The 22,452-nt window shown below is 36.9% G+C and overlaps 1 protein-coding gene across 2 annotated transcripts in view; it reads right to left on the reverse strand.

Moving 5' to 3' along the window:
* Nucleotides 1-1,256: 1,256 nt before the first annotated feature.
* Nucleotides 1,257-22,452, reverse strand: part of RAB3GAP1 (RAB3 GTPase activating protein catalytic subunit 1) — a 96,441-nt gene continuing 75,245 nt past the window's right edge. The window contains exons 18-25 of one of the 2 annotated variants that reach the window (XM_043894249.1): nucleotides 16,739-16,876; nucleotides 12,880-13,107; nucleotides 7,495-7,591; nucleotides 7,294-7,397; nucleotides 7,055-7,170; nucleotides 5,478-5,580; nucleotides 2,979-2,999; nucleotides 1,257-2,152 (exon numbers count right to left, since the gene is read on the reverse strand). In XM_043894249.1, the coding sequence (XP_043750184.1) occupies nucleotides 1,916-2,152; nucleotides 2,979-2,999; nucleotides 5,478-5,580; nucleotides 7,055-7,170; nucleotides 7,294-7,397; nucleotides 7,495-7,591; nucleotides 12,880-13,107; nucleotides 16,739-16,876 (1,044 nt within the window). In that variant the 3' untranslated portion in view covers nucleotides 1,257-1,915. The remainder of the gene's footprint in view (nucleotides 2,153-2,978; nucleotides 3,000-5,477; nucleotides 5,581-7,054; nucleotides 7,171-7,293; nucleotides 7,398-7,494; nucleotides 7,592-12,879; nucleotides 13,108-16,738; nucleotides 16,877-22,452) is intronic. The other variant, XM_043894250.1, reaches the window with a different exon arrangement.

Raw genomic sequence — 22,452 nt, forward strand, 5'->3', positions numbered from 1 at the left:
ATAAACAAACATATAAATACAATAAAAGTAAAATGGAATAACTGCCATTAAAAAAGGCACAATGTGTTCTTGAGTTCTTTGCCAAGACTCAGCAGGCTGCAATTATTTAGGAAAATCTGAGACCAGCATAAAACTAACTAAGAACAAAATGCCCAATGGAAGGGTGAAGAGAAAATTAGCCAGAGAACAACACCTTCCCTTTTATTAGATTCACGAAGCCTTTTTGAAGTCCAACCACTTTGAAAAATGTTTCTTTGTTGTTAACTTTCTCATTAGAAAGCAGACAAACTCTGTCCTTGAAAGACAAGCTTTCTATTAATACTTGGTACTGCGCTCAGTCCTCAGGCCTGTAGTATGTGGTTTACCCAGCAGCAAAGTCCAGCATCTCAGAGTAAAGTGCTATGAAGGCCAGAGGTAATCCATTATGGCCTCCCACACTTCATATATATATATATATATATATATATATATATATATATATGCTTATATATACACATATGTACACACATTTACATTTATTTTTACAAAAATAATGTAACAGGGCTTACAGAGTTGTATTAATTCTTTTACGTTACATAGCCAAGACCTATGCTTCAGTATAATCATTTTTAACTTTGAAGTAAGGTGGGAATTTTAGGCCTAAAAATAGATTTAAAATTACTGAACAGAGGCCATTTTAGCAACACAGACTTGATAAATCTTGATCATCACATAACTAGAAATAGGTTGCTGTTATCCTTAGGCTGGGTGCCACACATCCCCCATCAATTATCTTCATTTTAAGTAAAATACAAAAGCAAAACAGTTCACTGAAGTTATCTTCTATTCATTACATTAGCACATATGCTGAATTATACTGACTGCATAATAATCTCTATATACAAGGCTATATTTTTAGCATGTGCTCATCTCTACTTCATTAAATACAGTATCCGTCCAGTAACTACAAAAAAAGGAATGCATGCTGTACAGCAAGAGAAAGAACAACCACCTGCATGGTGTCTCTTCCAGGGCTTGTTGTCGTCGTTCAGTCGCTAAGTTGTGTCCAACTCTTTTGCGACCCCAAGGACTGCAGCCCACCAAGCAAGAATATTTGAGTAGGTTGCCATTTTCTTCTCCAGGGGACCTTCCTGACCCAGGGACTGAACCCGCATGTCCTGCCTTGGCAAGCGGATTCCTTACCACTGAGCCACCAGGGAAGCCCACTGAAGACAAAACAAGTCAGAGAAACAAACCTTACAAGAGATATATAAAACTAATTTGCAGTGACATTTAATATATACTTTTTTTTTAATCAGAAGGAATACATTTAAGTCACAGTTACATGGAAAAACACAGGCTAGGTGAAATTTCAGGCTTTCTCCTAGAATATTCAAAATGCTCATCAAAAGTTAATTAGTGCAATGAAGATTGCCACCAGGTGACTGAATAAACAGAGTGTCATTTAGGATTCTAAAAACACAGATTCTGGGAGTAGAAGCTACTACCAAAATATCTGGAAATCTGAGTTAACAGATACTCTACTTTGCATACTTGATACTAATAAACATAAGTGGTTATAGAGACTATGAATGCAGGGCAACAGCCTGTGGGATAGTCACGCAGAAGAAGTGAATGCAATCCTGAGGGAGTGAGTACAAAGAACTGCTGCTGTTTTAGTGTCCTCCCTGACCCCCCTCCCCAACAAGGGCAATCTCTTTGGAGCAGAAATCTTTCAAGAGCTGAAGCCCATTCCTCTGCCCCCACCAAGATCCTATGGAGCCCATCAGAAAGTCTCTCAGATGCTGGTATGACTCAATCACTGAACTGGACAGGTCCTCTTCACGGCCTCTCAGGTTCTGACTGACATGGCTTCCTTCCCACAGAAGGGGTCAGCACTGTCTCCGAAGCCACAAGTGAGGGGACTCAAGAAGAGCTAGAAGAAGGAGGTATCTGATGAAAAGGCACCTGCAAGTCTGAAATCCTCTTTGGTGAGAACACTGTACATGCGCTGAGGCAGAGCCCGGGAGTAGGGAGCAGGGCGGGGCACGGCTGTGCGCAAAATGAGTTCCCGGCCAGCGGGGGGAGGGAAGTCTGCCGCCAAGTTCTGCCTCTTCTCTTCTGGGGGGCCCATCCTCTTCAGTTCCTCCTCTGCTGGAGTCATGGTTGCAGCCTTGAAGAGAATCACATGCTAAATTCAAGAGCGAGTTGAATGCTAAACTTAGATCATTTTGAAGGACAGATGAATAAGCATGATAAATACGAAAAAATGTTCTACATTACTCAGTAATGCAATTGATTATGTTATGATTGCTCAAAAATCACAACACAGAAAATGTAAGAAGCTTGAAACACTACGTGAGCAGCCAGAAATTACAAATAAATTGGTGACAGAGACAGAGGATAATGACAGCCAAGCAATCTGCTGTGGAAAGTGAGGGCCATATTCAGACATCTGATGAAGAGGGAAAATGGAGCTGTTCTGGTTTCTATACATTTCTTCTAGCAATGACCAAAGTCCAAGTCTGCTGTCCTCAGTCCAGTAAGGAGCTGATGCTCTCCAGAGTCTGGAAAGATGATATTTATTGATTCTTTCAATTCTTTTCACTTGTCAAATTAAAACTGAGAACACTGGTTTGTTTGCTGGATGATTAATGTGATGCAGAAGTGATAGAGATCCATGAAATGTAGCAGTGGCCACAAAAGAGAAGTTCTCAACGTTAAAGGCATCTATTTTTTCATTAAAATTGCATAAAATACATATTCAACCAGAGTTTTTATTTTAACTCTGATCACTATATTTCTTTCACGATACCATTAATTTCAGGAAAAAAGTTGTTTTAGCAATGGAAATATGAAATGTAATGTTAAACACCAGCAAGAAAGGTACGCCAAACCCAGACTGTTAAAGAGGAGGTTGGTTAGTCTTAATGACCTTATGAAGTTAAGAGAAATGGGAAGGAACAAGAAACTACGAGGGACAAAGGCTATTTTGTTACCTCATCAGAAGACTCAGTCAGCTTGAGGAAGGGTGAGAAAAGAAACAGTGATGAAAGGGAAACAAGCAAGATGGTTTAAAAAGAGCTAGACAAGAGATTTCAAGATTATTTCAGAGACAGCATGCACTACATTAAGGAACATGATCCTGTCAAAAAGAGTATCAAGACAAAAACACACCACATACAACACACCTAGCCATCCAGCTGAGCAGACAAATTCCACTACTCATGCATCTGATGGCTCAACAGGCAATGTACAGAATGTCACTTAATGAGGAAATGTTCACCAAAAACCTAGCTCTTTCACTAAAGATTAAAATACTAAAAAAAAGTACTCATGGCTTGAAAAATAGATAACCCAATGAATTTAAGACTAGATGTCTGACTTAATTTAGCACAATCAAAGCAAAATCCAATCAGTGATTTGTTTGCAGAATTCTATTTAAATATGGATATAACAATGATAAATGTAATCATGATGAAAGTTTATTAAAACTTAATATTAAGGAAAAGTTTTAAATATGTAAAATTATGGTATAAAATTTTTTCAGTAAAATTTTATAACTTTAAAAATGTTAAAATCTTGATTTAATAGTAGAATTGATATAAAGTATCAGTTAATTATGAAAAATTACATGAGTAAACTTGACTGGTTTCTATGTATTACCCAGATATTTAAGAGCTGACTTTAAAAACAGACCAACCAGGTGCTTGTTATATGGACTACAGTCTGCTGAATCTGGAAAAACATTCACTACAAGGTTTGAAAGCTTGAAATATTTGAAAATTACATAACGTGGGATAAATGTACAATTTCAGTATCCATTAAAGGAGATTAGCTATACAATGAGCCCAGTGAAAAGATGATATAGTCCTATATTTACCCATGAGAAAGATAACCCATGAGAAAGATAATCACATTAGGTGGAAAATAAGAACAAATAATATAATCCTATATTATAAAATTTACATATATTTGAATATACTAGATGTTAAATGTTGACAGTGATCATCAGTGGGTAGTGAGATTAATGTGATTAATGTTTTAGGGTCATTAATTTTTCTTTATAATTCTCTGTATTATCCAAATTTTTACAACAGTAAGAGTTTACTTACATCTTGGGGGAGAAGATTATTTCCATATTGGGGAAAATAATTTTGCTTAACTATTTAGAACAATGAGAGTGTTCTACTCTTAGCATTAAAAATCTAAATACTTTAGATTTTTAAATCTTCTTAACAAACAAGTTTTAAAAATTAAGAAAAGAATTTTTGCAGTATGATGAAAATTCATATTGGTGTTAAGGAAATATATTTGTAAGGTTCTGGCTAATAAACTGGCAAAGATATTACAGGATGTGAAAACAAACCTGATTCTTGTTTCATGCCAGAGTCAGAAACATAATAAATCGAAGTAAGTATCTATTGTTTTCTAGAACTTTATAAGGAAATAAAATACTTGGTTTTTAACTTGAAATCCTTAGTTTGCCATCCCATAAATAATCTCAGTTTTCAGTTCTTGCTAAAAATACAGATGAATATATCTGGTTACGATTTTGAATATAGTAACTAGATACACTCCAGACTGACTCAAAGGAGGTTATGAAGTTTCTTTTTCATGGATAAACCCATGAAAATCCTTTTCCTTATTTGACTGTGAAAATTACACTTCCAAAATTGGACCATTCTAAGTGTTATCACAGTACTGCATAAGGGGCACCCTGTATTTACTATGCTTCAAAATACTTTTATCAGAATCTTTAAGAAGTCCTAATGTGAGACTCATGTGCAAAAAGCCAGCACCTCTTAACCAGTAAACAACCAGTAAACATTTGTACAGAAAGCATCAACACAGAGTGTCACTAATACCAACCTCATAAAAAATTCAAATCTTAATAGTTTAGAATGTCAGAAGGTACTATATAATTTTTAAACATTTCCTTTCATCAATAAAGGTAATGACAGAAAAGTTTTCAAATTGAGCTTTTTTTCTATGCTGAAGACTGTTTCCACTGTCCTAAAAATCTGAATCTTGCTCTTCTTTCTGAGGAAAGCTTTGAAGTTAGATCTTTTCACCGTTATAAAAATAGTTAAGATTTGCAATTTCACAAGCTAAGTTGTGAATCCACTTGCAGTACATGGAATTTAAAATTGGTAAAACTAAACTCTATTCTAATTTGACATCAGTAAACATTTTTTCCACACCACTGCACTGGTCATTGCTAACCAAGTCCCTATCAGATTCTTTAACAAGGAATTTCAGACCATTCCAACTTCTGAAATTTAGGTACAAATTTCAGAAATAAACTTATCATTTTATTTAAATGTGTAAAAGAGCAGATGGATTTCAAAGACTAAGAAGTCACTGTTGAGAGTCATTATTTCTTCAGTGTTCGAATCCAGTGCTTTTAGCAGCTCCATGTGTGAGAATCAAAACAGTACCTTACTGAGCAGAGGCCTGGAGAGATCATGACACAGTCAAGAAGGAATCTCACATACCCTCTGAGCATTCACAAACAGCTTGTGAATGATCCTGCCAGCGTGTCCTCTGCCTGCACCGACGACTAACACCTCAGGTTGCTCCAGAAGGCAACTCACAAACCTGGGAGAAAGAGGGAAAGAAAGGATGGGAAAGGAGCTGCTCAGTTCACACTGGCTCAGTCCTCCCTGATTAATTTTGGGGACAAACCCTCAAAATCATACTGGTGAACCCTACATCAAGGCTGGAGTAAAAATTTAACAGGATAGATCAACATCTAGAATTAAAATCAACTCAAATGACAACCTTCGTGCCTTTCAACTCTTTTTATAAGTTTTTTCAAAAAGCCCATCTCTGTCAAAGTGTAAGAAGAAATAGTCTATTTCTTTCAGACTAGAAGCTTAGACAATATTATACTAAAGAAGATTTTTTAAAATGTTTTTAACAACAAAAACCACATTTAATTTAGACAGCAAAGCAATGATCCTTGTTTTTCATTTTTGTTCTTTTAAGAGGTGTGTGCGTGCATGTGTGGGCGCACACACACACATGCACTTAAAATATGTTTTGCTGGGCATAGTCCCAATTGTAAACTGTGCCATTATGTGCTGGAAGCATTCGTCTTCCAAGTACACCACAGACAACGCATGGTGGAACTAAGAGAGTCGAAGACAGAGCCACCAAGCTCGCACCACCTGCTCACTAACTCGAACTGCTATTTTAGAAACTTCCTTTGATTATAAAGTGTATTCTCCTCCTTTAAAAGGAAGGAATATTCAAGAGCAGAGAAGGCTGGGAGAAAATTTCACTCAACAAAAGACATGATATTCACACAAGAACTTGTTAAAAGCTGTAGCAAATGCCTTGTCATATAATATTAATTATTTAACATCAATAATGCTATTTCTCTTGGAAAGGCTGATGAAAATTTTCGTTATAACAAATTCAAGCCAGTGAAGTAGCTAATCTGGAAACACTTTCTCATCTATTAAAACAACATCATTCTTTCAAGTATCTCAGGCAAAAATGGACAGGGATCTGAGCTGATAGCCCCCCTTCGAAATGGTCCAGATCTCAGAAGGAGGAAAAGACTGACCCAGTCATTTGCCTCATCTTGGAGAGGCCATCTGGTCACTCTTTCAAAACATATTCACAAGGGACAGAGGATATGCACATTTGATTTCACAACTCTTGTTTAGAACTGGTAAGTAGGAATGTTGAGCAGAAATAGTTTCAGAACACGTCTGCCTGTAGTTAAGAACAGTTAGAGTGGGAAGCAAAGTTTCTAGCAACGAGAGTGAATATGAACAGCCAGTTCTTCCAGAGGCAACTGCTCCAAGAGCAAACAAGGACATTCCTAGAAGACTTGGAAGACTTCGTTCTTAAACCGGGAGGAATGGAAACAAGTGGCAAGTACTCAGAAATACAAGAGAGGGCAATCCTATAATGAACAAATATTTCTCTGTCTCTAACCAATGCTTGGTACAAATAATATAGGAGCACTACAAAGGAATCTCAACATTCTATGAAATTTTTCTTAAGAAAGTGGTGGCTTTTCCTACGGGAGAGAAAGATGAGTTAGTCAGATAGCAATTACCTTTCAAGATCTTCCTTTTCCTCTTCTTGTTCACATTTCTCAGTTCCAAACTTGGCTTTCAGTGAGCGGGCTCTGGCAATTATAGCTTCTACATTAGTAATTTGATGGATGATTTCCTAACAGTGCAAAAGGGGAGAAGCATACATTGGAAAAAGGCAAAAGAAAGCAAAGCATTTTAAAAATGTATTTTTAAATAATTACTGCCAACTGGGAAGAACATTTGACAAGATCAGACTTACTTCCAATTTCTTGTCTTCTGGATTAGGGAAGTGCAAAACTTTACTGGAATGGGATATTATCTGCTTTATAATCTTCTTCACTGAAGAAATGTTTTCTAGACTTTCTGTTTTTAAAAAGATCAAAGCCATCATTAGAGAAGTTAGGCAAAGTCTACTTTCATCTTGGAAATGAACTAATGGCTGATCAAACAGGACATTTACCTTCTTCCTTCACCTTGAGTACAGCCGCGTGGATGACACAGGGTAACAGGTGCCGAGCAAGGTCTGCCGGCTTCTGGACTGCCAGATAGTGCAGTACCTGAGAGAGACCCAGAGAGAGAAATGATCAAGACAGCTGCCAAAGGAGAAAGCAGCCATTTACAGAAGTAAGATCTCTGTCCCCTGAATTCACACTTCTAACAGGAATGGAGAACAGCTCTCTTCTCTTAGTACCTATCCTACTCCTTCAGGTAAGTAGCTGCTACTCCCCAAAGTAAGAATAACGTTACTGGAAACAGCTAAGAACTTCAGTCCTTAATAATGGTGAATACTCTCACAATGCTTTTTTCTTGATACAGAGAACACTAAAACCATCCGCAAATGATACCACCTTGAGATAACAACTGTTAATGGTGGAGCATTTTCACTGCAGGATTTTTCAAGATTTTGAAAACACATAATATATTTGCATGCGTACTAAGTCCCTTCAGTCATGTCTGACTCTATGTGACCCTATGAACTATAGCCCAGCAGACTCCTCTGTCCATGGGATTCTCCAGGCAAGAATACTGGAGAGGGTGTCCATGCCCTCCTCCAGAGGATCTTCCCAACCCAGGGATCGAACCCGTGTCTCTTATGTCTCCTGCGTTAGCAGAGTTTTTTTTTTTTTTTTTTTTAACCACTAGTGCCACCTAAGTAAACTAATATTAGGTATGTAAAACACTGTTTTGTAACCTGCTTTTCTCACTTAGGACTTCTAAACATTGCTAGCGATGTTCCTCTAAATTTTTTGGTTTGTTTCAGTTGTTTTATTGTTTTCTCCAAAATGAAGATTTATTACTTTTCTGATTAAAAAAACACACAGGAAGGCATGTGTAGCACATGGTCCCTACCTTTAAGCTCTTCATTCAACAGCAGTAAAGACAAAAGAAATATAGCATCATTGTGGCTGAAAAATGCTCACAGATCTCAAAGTAAACAATCGAAGAAGTATAATGCAGAAGTTCTCGAGAAATCCTACTTCCTAAGGAACAACACAGTTTTGTGTTTATCTTCTCAAGCTTATTTCTATGCCTATTTAAACACAAAGATACACATGTGTATGCAACTTCTTAACAAAAGCTCAAAATACAAACAATTTCAAAACTTGCTTTGGTCATTTAATGATTTATGATTTAGAGTTATTTGCCTTGGGACTTCCCTGGTAGTTCAGTGGTTAGGAATCCGCCTGCCATTGCAGGGCACACAGGTTCTATCTCTGGAAGGTCCAGGAAGATCTCACATGACGCAGAGCAACTAAGCCCATGCTCCACAACTACTGAAGCCTGCATGCCTAGAGCTTGTGCTCTGCAACAAGAGAAGGAATTGCGATGAGAAGCCCTCACACAACTGGAGAGTAGCCCTCGCACTCTGCAACTAGAGAAAGCCCACTGAAGCAAGGAAGACCTAGCATAGACATAAATAAATAATATTTTAAAAAACTATTTGCCTAGAAGGGCTTCATGTTTTGAAATATTTTTAAAATTAAAAAATGTTTTTAAAATACACATAGCAGAGTATTTTATATACAGAAAACACAAACACTTGTTTACACACCAATCAGCTTAAGAAACAGAAGATACCAGGACTTTCCAAGTCCTCCTGGTGCTCGCCTTGATCAAGACTACCTCGATCATGCACTCCATCCCTCAAGTAACCACTACTCATTCCTCTTCTTCATTGCTGTCTCACATATGTACATAGCCCTAAACAATGTGTTTTCTAGTTTTGTCTGGATTTAATCTTTGTATAAATGGATTGTTTCTAGTTATGCCCCTCAGTAACCTTTCATTCAGCATTGTTTCTGAGATGCATAGATATTAATACATGCTATATATAATTTGCTATATTAAAATGCACCCCCCATTTTTTGCTATTAAAATAATGTTCCCCTCACATTATTTCATAAGTTTGTGGCATACATGTAGAGGAATTTCTTCAGGGTATCTATCTAAAAACAAACAATGCCAAATTATTATTTTTCAAATACTGAAATCATATTCCAACTTATTTTACTAAGTATTTGAACAGATTTTCATTCTTATATAGAGTAATAAGAGTTCCCCCTATTGAACATCCTTGTTAACACTATTACAAATATTGTTTTCCTTAACTTACAGAAAACAAATTTCCAAGAATACAAAATAGTTGTACATCCTTTGTCTGCACTCATTTCCTTTTACCTCTTTTTTATCATATGCATCTCTCCTCCTCTGTAGGTCCATACAATATATAAACATTTTTTTCCTAAATAATTTGAGATCATGTTCCATACAGGATATCCCTCTATCTCCAAATATCTGTATTTCCTAAAATTAAGAATGTAATTAACACTGATCAATTACTTTCAATCTAACCCATTATCCTTAATTTTATTGCAGCAATCAGAGTATTGGTGTTATTTCCATTATGAAATCCACTGATGTTTTCTTTGCGTCCTAATATACTATCTGTTTTGGTGAATGTTCCATGCGTGTTTGAAAAGGAAGTGCTGTTTCTATTATCAAGGTATAGTATTTGCGATGTATCTAAAAGAGCAACCTTACTGATCATCTTGTTTAGTTTTGTCTACTTGACTGTCTCGTACACTGGGAGTGTGTTAAAAGTACTCTGCTATTAGTGTGTTATGATCTATTTCTCCGTGCATCTTCCATGATTTCTGTTTTATACAAATGATTACATTTTTCAGTGCATAAACATTGACAACTGTATATTCTCATTGCGAAATATCATTTTTAGACTGTAAAGCATCCTTATGTATCTCATGTAATGCTTTTCTGCTTTGATTCTGTTTTATTTGGCACCTGGATGATAATCCCTGAATTCTTAATGTTTCATACCTGGTAAATCTCTGTCCATTGTTTACTTTGTAGTCTTTTTGAGTCACAGAATACCTTGTTTAAAGCACAGACGTGGGTTTTATAAGACTATCTTACATTGCAATTACTCTCTATGCAGTATGATCTTTATAATGTGTGTTGGTCTATTTGGTGTGTGTTCTTTGCTTGTGAATAACTTTTCCATTGTACTTAGGGAGGTTCATATTTTCATTCTTGCGATATTACCTTTTCTGCTGCCCTTAACTCCTTTATATCTTTATTTTATAAACTTTATATCTTTCCTTTATAAAATTATGGTCTGATAATTTTAAATAGTATCCTTTGATTACTACCTATTATCTATGTAACAGTCAATGACTACATTCTACTTTCCTCTTCCTCTTTTTCCATCCCAACTTTTTTAGATGCATTCTATTTTGTCCTAATATACAATTTTTACATATTCTTCTTCTACCCATGAACCCATCTAGTTTTAGTTTTAGCTCTAAAATTAAATAAATGAAATGCTCACCGTTAGCCCTTTGCCAGTTTCCCTAGTCATCCTCTTGGTTAAATTTATTCTTCTGTACTATGCTGTTCAATAAGGCAGCCAGCTGCCACAGAGAGCCATTTAAAAATTCAGTTCCTATGCTACTAGTCACATTTCAAGAGCTTATTAAAGCCACGTGTAGCCAGGGGCTACAATTTGCACAGCAAAGCCATGACCATTCTGAACACTGCAGAAAGCTCTACTGGACAGGGCAGCTGTAGTGGATTTCTCAGGAAGGGCCTACGTATACAGTTTTATGTGCAAAAACCTGGAGAAAACATTTTTTATAACTTTGATTACTTGGACATCTTGGTAGAATGTAAAATATTTAATTTGTATTTTTTGCTTATATTTCTTGAAAACTCTGCCCCATACTGCTGTGCTACTGAAAAATCTGACAACTGTCTAATTCTCTTGCCCTTGTAAATTATTTTCATGTTTTGCCTGCAAGGTCTGAGAATTTTTTTTTAATATTTAAGGTCTAGTAGTACTACAGTGATAAAATTTGGAGTTCATTACACCTAATCAATTTTCCCCTGCACCCAATGAGCATTTTTAATATGTAAATTCAGACTTTCTTTCATTTTCAGGAAGTTTTCTTAGATTACAATTTTAAGTATTTAGTTCTGTTCCAGTGTTTTGATTTTTCTGCTTCAAGGACTCTGATAAAAATGAGTGTTATTTCTACTTTTCCTATCTTTCAGTTTTACTACTTTCTCTCTAATCCTTTTTACTCCTTTATCTCATTTTCTTTCTCTTATTTTAATGCTCTTTCTCAATGCCTTTTATTAAATTTAAATATGAACCTATTCTTCTGCAGGTACTATGTAATTTAGTCTTTATTTTAATATGGTTTTTTTTTCTTCTACTTCTATCCTGAGTTAAATTAGCAGTAGTTTCATTTTTTTTGTGGGGTTTTTGGATTCATGTGACTCTTTGTTTTTATTATTTCTGATTAAACATGATTTTTCACACCCTCCCATGCTTCTATGAAAATATCTGATTCAGATTAGACTATTATGTTACAATTTTATTCTGCTTTGTGGTCAATTTTCTGGGAAATATTTTCATTAGCTGAAATGATCCAATTCACACTTTTTTACAGTAGTTTTATAAAGATGTGGTTTGCTCTTTACTACTACTGGTCATGTCATAGTTTGAAAGTGCCCTCTTTGCACAGTTTCTTTAATGGATAGTGGGAGATGAAGGAGGCTGATATATATCGCTTCTTTTTCTATAGAATCTTTAATGTTCCCCTTATTTCCTTCTTTCCCATCATTGCTTTATCTCTAAGGGGTATGTCATTTCTACCTACTTACCTGGTCCTTCCTAAGGCAGAGGAGAGTCTCTGATTGCCCACTTCCAGCCCTCTTTACGTCCCTAGAGCCAGTGCTATGAACTGCCCAGCCCTACCTGTGTTGAGTATTTTGGCACTCAGTGTTAGGAACAGTCTTTCTGGGGTGACTGTGCCACATCTAAGTCTTCTGTATCCCTTCTCACCTCTTCTTAAGACTCTCTATCCATACTCTCTAGACCCAAAGTAGTCTACTAAATGATTATACCATAATTTATTAAACAGTGCTCTATTTTTTGAAACTTTGGTTGTATCTATTTTTTCACTAAAAAACTTCTTGAACATCACTGTTGCATACTGATCTTTATATAGTTCTCCCATTATTTCCTTAATACATTTTTTTGGTAGCAGAACTGCTAGGTCAGAGGACATGATCATTTTTAAGGTTTTTGACATATGCTGATGGTCCAAGAATGAGCATTTTATGTAAAATATGCAGGTCTTATTCTTTGGCCTGTTTGTAACCAGTTCTAAAACCTTAAATGTGAATATTAGATATATAAAAGGTTCATAACATTTCAAAGCTTTGTTTCTCAAGTATGTTCAAAGCTCTCGTATCTTGTCACAGTTTTTAAAATACTAGGATAATAATTAGCAGTCACATTAGATACCCAAACCTCAGTTACCTTTTCTGCTTCCCGTGTGTCATCAAAGAGTCTCCTCTGCCTTCTAGCAGGAATTGGCTTAGCTGTTTCCCAGGCCTCTACCCACATATTGCTTGGAATCTTCATTCGGGCACTCAGTTCTCCTTTCAGAACCATGTTGCCCTTTTCATCAACCACTTCCTCTTCAATATAATCCCGAGGTGAGTACCACCTCACAAAATCTTCCAGAAAACAACCTGGATTAGCTGCCTAAAGTAGACAAAAAATTCAGCAGAATCAAAAATCAACAGTTACTGATAAACCTGTTTTCAAAATCGTACTTTTATTTTCATAAAAAGACTAATCTTCACAAAATTTAGTACATGACTTGAGATTGGATGTCACCATTAAATCACATCAGATGTTAAAGCACCAAAGTGCTTTGTTTTTCTTGCCTCCATTTTATAGAAAAAGAAAACATTTTCATTTGATGAATTTGGAAATAAAAATCTGATGTAAAGAGAAAATAAATCTCAGACTGTAAGTTATATAAGTTAGTTTAAAATTACAGTGCAATAACTATTCAATACTTAGAAAAGCATCAATAAGCTCAAGTCAAGTAAATTAAATAATATACAACATGATCAGAATAATAACTCAGTGATGGAAAAGTTTTGCTTTTTTCCCTCAATGAGTCAATACTGGTACTGCAATAAACATCAGCTAACCTCGAATATGTTCTATTCAGCCATCAAATTCTTGTGCCTTATATAACAAATTACCATCACATAAACTGCTTTTGTGCTATTAAGGAATTGGAATTCAAGTTACTGTTTTTCAGGCTTCTGAAACCAAACTAATTAAAGCTTTATTTAGTGGATAACTCTATAGAATTAACAATGATGCATGCCAAAATTTTTTAAGCAATTCTACATCCAAGCTTGAAAAAGAGGGAGAGGTTTTACAGTGTGAGTAGTAAGACATGGAGGTCTTTTTACAAGTGCCCAGTAATGCACTGTTGTTGTTGTTGTTTAGTCGTGTGTGACTCTTTGTGACCCCATGGACTGTGTAGCCCATTAGGCTCCTCTATCCATGGGATTTCCCAGGCAAGAATACTGGAGTGGGTTACCATTTCCTTCTCCAGGGGATCTTCCACACCCAGGGATCGAACCCATGTCTCCTGCATCGCAGGCAGATTCTTTACCATTGAGCCTCAAGGGAAGCCCAGTAATGTATTAGCAGAGTACTAAGGAGGGGCATCAGTGTCATTCCTTTAGTACTCAAAGGGTACACACATTAAACACATTCCTTTCTGGTTACAATTCTCTACCACAACATAGTCATCCTGCGATGAACACTGTATTTACTTGCCTGAAACAGCTATGTAGGCATTGCTAAAAAGTGCTAAGCAGAAAGTCATTTTCTTTCTTTTCAAATTAACCTTAGACCAAAATGAAAACCAACATGATAAGAATGGTTAGTCTTAAAGAACAAAACTGCCAATTTCTCCTTATTGAGCTTATTGGCTATCAATATACTCATGCCCACCAATTTAGGAAGCCCTCAAAGGGGTGAGGAATCAGAGCAGGGTTCTTAACTGACAGTCAACAACATCAACTTCTAAGAGCTATGGCATCATGGCAACAAAAAACTTCTGTGAAATGCAATGGGTCAAGATTACTGCATGAATCAGAATTCATGTATAAGATTGGATATTAACCAGTCAACACCATACCCACATGAATACATTGCAGGAAAATAAAGAGACAGGCCTTGAGTGAAGACAGTGAACCTAAGCTTTGAGTGAAGAGAGTGAACCTTAAAAAGAAATCAATACAGAAAGAACTCTGTACTACAGAATGTATTAAAGGAAGATATTTCACACTAGAATTCTTCCTTCTGGCTGTCAGCATTCACTTCAGCCACGGCTTATCTTCCTTCTTCTCTTACAGGTATCTATTTCAAGGGCATGCTCTAGAACAGGCCCTGTCCCTCTGGAATTGTGCCGTGTAAGTGCCTCAGCTACATATCAGCATTTATCCAAAGCTCTGGGGACCTCCCATGGCCCCAGTACACTCCTATACAAAAAGGGAAAGGGAACCATACCATCTTTAGAGTGACTACGTATTTCCTTAAATATGTTATCTGACTCCCACATAGGGGTGGGCAGATGTGTAAGTTGGTTATTTGATATACAATCTATTTTCTGGTTAAAACACTGTAAGAGACTTGTACATTACCCAGGTTAGTCCAAAAGAGTCTAATGAACCACAGTTTTGTTGAAGCACGGTGTTAAGGGAATTATACAGCACCTTACCACAAGAGGCAAATACGTTTCTATAGGAAAAAGCATTTACAGTTCCAATTGGGAATGTCCTCCTGCACATGCTTCTACAGGACACTATAGCAGGACAGGGACAGATGACTATTAAGGCAGGTAATGGTTGGGTTAAAAAACAGCTGCGATGGAGCCAGTACTTCCTACTGTGCACAACCCTAAGCCAATTCCCTTCTCTACCTTTTTGACTTAACACAGGCCCTGACAGTCAACTGGCTTCTCTTTACCCACTGTACCAACTATCTGTTTTAAAACAACGGGAAGACCCAGAGGAATCGGGTGGAGAGGGAGGTGGGAGGGGGGATCGGGATTGGGAATACATGTAAATCCATGGCTGATTCATATCAATGTATGACAAAACCCACTGGAAAAAAATTTAAAAAAAAAAAAAAAAAAAAGATTCTTAAAACAAAACAAAACAAAAAAAATAAATAAATAAAACAACACATCTCTTTCTTGTCTCATAGCGAAACTCAAAGATTTTCTGTATCTTTCTAATCTCTAAGGAAAACTTGCAGCTTTCAAGAGGTTTACTAAAGATTTCTTCTCTTAGGAATGATGGGGTAAACAAACAGGGAATAAAAAGGCTCCCTTTTACTGTCACTTAACTTTGTTAGCAGGCAAGATGCAAGTAACATAGGTTTTCATGGAGTGTTTACATTCAAACAACAAACTTAGTCTGGTCTACATAGCAAAAAAGCAGTACTAAGAGAGGCTATGGAATGAAGAGATGGAGGCCATCGTAGTTATCAGTAGGTTAAGGAGGAAAGTCTGGGCATGAGAGACAGTGTCAGAAAATCAGCAGCAGGAAAGGGAAGCCCTATGGCCCACTGAACTGCCCACTGTTTTCTTTTTAATGTATGTGGATGTACCTCTGCTTTCAAGAGAAAGTAATTCAACAAGACTCTTTTTATCCCTGGGTTTAAGTGTCACCACTCTGAATCCTCTGTCCTAGATACAGGCCTATATCTAAGCCTAAAATACTCTTCTCCATGTAGCAAATGCCTACGCACCCTAAAAGGTGACTCTTCTGAGAAACTTTCCATGATTCCCACTCAGTAGAGTCAGTCACCTTTTTGACCTTGATTTCCTAAGAGAATTCATCACTTAATAATTATTTACATATCCCCTCCCACAACCTCAACAGACTATAATTGAGGATAAACATTATACTTAATTACCTAATCACAGTGCCCGTCACAAAGTAGGCAATCAAAGGTTTGTTGAACAAACCAGCCTATGTTAAATCCGAAGGGGTTCCTAAAAGCCTTACATTAAACTGACTGACACAAAGGAAGAAGACAGCCTAATACACATAAAGAAATGATTCAGTTCTCAACTTTCAACTATTATTTAAAGATTGTTCTTTTCTTTTTCAAATTCAAGAAGCAAGCTTGACTGTGACCTTTAGGGGATGGAGGCAGGGTGTTGTAACTACTAATGAAATCAAAACATTTAAGGAAAAAAAGACATTCGGGCCTTCACACCACTTTATAGAGTGACTTTCACAGCTTCGTCCCAGAATAGCTCAAAACAGACTCCCGAGCTGACAGTGTGACCCACCTTAAAAGACTCCATATCTGAGAGCAGACACGCACTTTGCATGCGCGCTCGGAGGTGAGCCCCTTCTGCCGATGTACCCAATTTAGCTAGAACCTCCGACTGTTCTTCGAGCAGATCTTCTGTCATAGGTGCTGGTTCCTGCAGAGCACAAAAGGACAAAGCTCATGAATAGCTTTTTTTTATAGAAAGCAGAACTATAAAAATAGAACAAAGACAACAACTGTTTCAGCTCTAGCAGTCACAAGATATGTATTTAAAAGAATTCAAAGAAATTCTCAAGTTTTTTGGAACCTACACAAAAAAGCAACAATAAGAATAAACATGACTTTCAGTGTTCCCCTCCCCAACAGATAAGATCATCATGTTTCCTCTTGAGAGGAACTGGATGCATTGAACATCTTCCTCCCTACTAATGATATCTTAAAGGAAATCAACCCTGAATATTCTTTGGAAGGACTGATGCTGAAGCTCCAATAATCTGGTCACCTGATGTGAAGAGCTGACTCACTGGAAAAGACGCTGATGCTGGGAAAGACTGAGGGCAGGAGGAGAAGTGGGTGATAGAGGATGAGATGGTTGGATGGTATCATCGACTCAATGGACATGAGTATGAGCAAACTCCAGGAGACAGTGAAGGACAGGGAAGCCTGGCATGCTGCAGTTTATGGGGTTGCAAAAAGTCGGACATGACTAAGTGATTGAGTAACAACAATGATCAAGAAATGAGGTCCTAAATGTTTTTATGAATGTCATTATTACTTGCAACAAGGTTTTTATTATAACTAATGAGAGATGAAAATTGATATATGTATGAAAATAAAGGCAAATGAACTGAACGCCAAGTAAAAGCCCCTAAATAACTGTGTTTTATGTTGGAGGAGTTGCATTGAGTTTAGGTTCCAAACACGTTGAAATTATCAGTTCCCACAAGAAGTTTGTTGTTTTTTACTTTGGGAATCACAGACATTCTATATTTTAATTGCAACCCCAAATAAAACAGCAGCTAAGGCAACTCTAAAGGAAGAAACAACTGTAGAATCATTAAGAGAGTGACAGAAACATTTCAAAACTGCTCAAAGGGGTTGAGGAAAGTTCTCTGAGAACTGATTCCATTCGATTTTATATTTGAAATATGAAGAACTTAACAAGTCACACAATAACCAAACAAATCTTGCCTGCTTTGTTGTTAAAACCAGAAAACCATGAACTCTTTTATTCTTAAATAATAGGATAAGACCCAGCAGCAGTGTCTTGTCAATAAAAAGATTCCTTCTAGATTTCAGGAGCTTACTATAAAGCTAGTTTTTTTCTCAGTCTCATACTACCGACATTTTAGACTGGATAATTGTCTGTTGTGAAGCCTCTTCTGTGCGTTGTAGGATGTTTAGCAGCATATCTCTGCTCCTGCCTGTTGCAGTAGTACCTCTACTGCCTGTATTACCACTCCACCTCATGACAATCAAAAGTGTTCCCAGACCTTGCCAAATACCCCTGGGAGGCCAAACACAGTTCCCAGTTGAGAACCTCTGCCACAGAGATAAATAATTTTCACAGATATCTTTCAGAAATAAAGTAGAAGAAATGCAAAGGTATAGCATTCAAAACACAGCAACCAACAGAAGAAAGTAATTTTTTTCCTTGTATCATTCTCATTTTTGAAACAACCTTACAGGGGCACTTTCAAACACTGTTGGAGAGAATATAAATCTTCCTGGACAACAATCTGGCCACCAATACATGACAAGCATTTATGATCATGCCCTCTGATCCAGTAATTCCACTTCTAGAAATACCACTGTAGCATCATTTATAACAGCATGAAAATTCAAAGAATCTGAATGTACAGTAACAGGGAAATGGTTGGATACAGGGGAAAAGGGGAAGGAAGTACTTTAACAGTGATTACCTCTGTATTATGGAATTGTGAGTTTTTGTTTTGTTGTCTCTACAATGAACATACATCACTTTTAAGGTCACTGATACTTGGTGTTGAGTACTCATTGGAAAAGACCCTGATGCTGGGAAGGATTGGGGGCAGGAGGAGAAGAGGACGACAGAGGATGAGATGGTTGGATGGCATCACCGACTTGATGGACATGGGTTTGAGTAAACTCCGGGAGTTGGTGATAGACAGGGAGGCTTGGCGTGCTGTGATTCATGGGGTCACAAAGAGTCGGACATGACTGAGCGACTGAACTGAACTGAATAATTGGTAAGGCAGCATGACAGAGTGGTTAAGAGCTCGGGCTCTAGAAGCATCATGCCTGTATTTGAATCCCAGCTCTGTTACCTTGAGCAATGTTTTATGTGATCCACTGCTGTAAAGAACAGACTCGAGCACAAACTCAATAAACGTTTGCAATTATAGACAAAATACTTAGGTTGTATCATAAGCTTTTTACTCTATTTTCCCTATGATATAAAATTCCTCAGTCAAATTCAAAAGTTACAAGAATCTCCAATGAAGCAATATACTCAAGAGCAGACTCCCTCATTATTTCCATGAAAAGAAACTACTTTTCACTGTCCTTTCGCCTCCTCCCGAAGGAAAGGAAGAGACTGAAAGAGGTACTGACTACCCCTCCCACCTGGGAACTCAGACGAAATGTAAGTGAAAAACATGATCAAGAGGAATACAAGTGGCAAGTAGCACGAAGATTATACTTCATCCTTTTATTTTTTTAAGACTTATTTTTTTCTGGATGTGCTGGGTCTTCGATGCTGCGCGTGGGCTTTCTCCAGTTACAGTGAGCGGTAGTTACTCTTAGTTGTGGTGCCCTGGCTTCTCATTGCAGGGGCCTCTCTTGTTGCACAGCACAGGCCCTAGGCACATGGGTTTCAGTAGCTGCAGCTTGCAGCTCTAGAGCCAGGGCTCAATACTTGTGGCCACATGGGCTTTGTTGCCACGTGGCATGTGGGATCCTAACCAGGCCAGGCACCAATCTGGTGTCCCTTGCATTGCAAGGTGGATTCTTAACCACCAAGGAAGCCCAGGACTATAATTCTTACATGTACCACATCTGGATGTACCCAAAGCTTTCTCATGTACATGATCTCATCACTGAGAAGTGAACTGGGCATTTAACATGTAGTGAAACAGAGTGGAGACAGTGTCTTGCCCAATGTCATCAGAGTGGCAAACTAAAGAGAATCTAGGATGTCTATCTGATGCTGACTTTGAGAGCTATTAGTTTGGTTCTAATCCACTACCTAAGAACTCCTGCTTCAAAAGATTCTCCACAACATACATGAATCTCAAAATAATTATGCTCAAAGACTTCCCCCACACAAAAAAGTTACTGCAATTATATAAAATTTATATAAAATTCTAGAAAATGAAAACTAATGTATTTTTTAAGAGATAAACAAGGCTCAGAAAAGAATACAGCTTTTACTAGCAATTCTAGTAATAATAATTGGTGGTGCCAGGCTATAAATCTAGTTCTGCTAGACTCCAAAACCTCAGTCTCTGCCATAAGACCTCAATACCAAATGCATGCACCCTAACAAAATTAGAAAAAATAAGTACTTGGTTTCCAGTATTAGAATATTTCTGTCCTAATACTAAATGTTTTTTTTTTTAGTTTTTTTTCCATTTATTAATACTAAATGTTAGTGAAGAAATATCTAAAACATAATTTACTTTTAAAACATATAAAGAAGCAAAAAGATTAGGCCTGTCAAACAAACAAAATTAATGTAACTAACAGCCAGCTCACAAGGAAACAATATGAGCAAGGAAATAAAGTTAACAGAATCCATGTTCCAAATTATCAAACAAACATCCCAATATCCCACTGCACAATTATTACAAGTGATCAACCCATTTCAGAATACGAAAACTAGTCACAAAAACTTTTAAGTAAACCCTTGCATCCTGGGAAGCAATACTAGTCTCTTATGTCTTATATAAGAAAAAGTTCACAGAAAATAATAGCTAAAAATTGAGTGGTTATTTTGAATTAAACATGGTATCATTCACTTATCATACACTATTTCATTTAAAACTCAAATGATTTTATGATTATTTCAATATCATAAAACATTTGATAAAATACAACACCTGTTTATGATATAAACTCTCGGAAACTAGGAATAGAAATCTCCTTCATAAAATAAATGATACATACGTCACATACACTCAAAGATTATCACATGATTTCATTCTGAAATTAAGAGGAGGATCTCCATTATTCAACACTGTACCTGAGGTCCTAGCCAGTGCAATAAGACATGAAAGAGAATCAAGAAGTGTACAGGTCAGAAAACCATAATTCACATTGTCTATATTAACAGACAACATGACTGTATATAGAAAACTCTAAATAATCTACAAACTACTAGAAATAAGTGAATGTAATAAGATTGCTAGATTCAAAGGCAATATACAGCAATCAACTATTGCTATATATCAGGGAAAAATTTAAAAATTAAATTTAAAAACATCATTTACGTTATTTGAGAAATCACAAACACTGTGACATAAATCTAATAAAAGATATACAAAAGCCTCAATATTAAAAACTAAAAAGCAGGGACTTCCCTGGTGGGTTCAGTGGTTAAGAATCTGCCTGGCAACGCAGGGGACACAGGTTTGATCCCTGGTCAGGGAACTAAGATCCCACATGCTGCGGAGCAACTAAGTCTGTCAGACAACTACTGAGCCCATACACTGGAGTCTGCATGCTACTACCAAAGAGCCCACAGGCTGCAACTAGAGAGTCCATGTGACACAATGAAAGATCCTGCATGAAGCCATGAAGATCTGCATACTACAACAAAGACATGACACAGTCAAATAAATCTTTTTTAAATAAAAACTAAAAAACACTGATGAGGGAAAGTAAAAGAAACAATAAATAAAATGAAAGACATTTCGTGGTTATGAGACTCAATATTGTTAAGATGTCAATTCTCTCCAATTCAATGCAATGCTAAATCTAATTTGATAAATAAATTAAAATCTCAGCAGGATAATTTTGTATGTGGAAACTGACAGTTCCCCAAATTTACGTAAAAATGAAAACAATAGCCAAGATAATCTTGAAGAACAAAGTCAGAAAAATCATACTACAAGACAGATTTTTTTAAAGCTATAGTAATAAGAACAGTACATTACTGACACAAGGATAAACAAAGGGACTAACAGAACAGAACATTCCAGAAATAAACCAACACACATACAGTCACATGATTTACAACAAAAACATCACTGCCACTCCATGGAAAAAGGTAGGTCTTTTCTGAATAATGATGATGGAAAACAACTGTACATCCTTACAGAAAAAGAGAATCTTAACCTCTTCCTCACACCAAGCACAGTCAATCTAAGATGGATCACAAAGATAAATACGTAGGGCAAAACCATAAACCTTCCAGAAGAAAACACAAGAGAGTATCTCCAGGACCTCAGGGTAGTTAATTTCTTCAGTTCAGTTCTCAGTCATGTCCCACTCTTTGTGACCCCATGAACTGCAGCACGCCAGGCCTCCCTGTCCATCACCAACTCCCAGAGTCCACCCAGACCCATGTCCATTGAGTTGGTGATGCCATCCAACCATCTTATCCTCTATCGTCCCCTTGTCCTTCTGCCCTCAATCTTTCCCAGCATCAGGGTCTTTTCAAATGAGTCAGCTCTTCGCATCAGGTGGCCAAAGTATTGGGAGTTTCAGCTTCAACATCAGTCCTTCCAATGAACACCCAGGACTGATCTC

The sequence above is a fragment of the Cervus elaphus genome, chromosome 33, assembly GCF_910594005.1.
Source record: "Cervus elaphus chromosome 33, mCerEla1.1, whole genome shotgun sequence".
Lineage (NCBI taxonomy): Eukaryota > Metazoa > Chordata > Mammalia > Artiodactyla > Cervidae > Cervus > Cervus elaphus.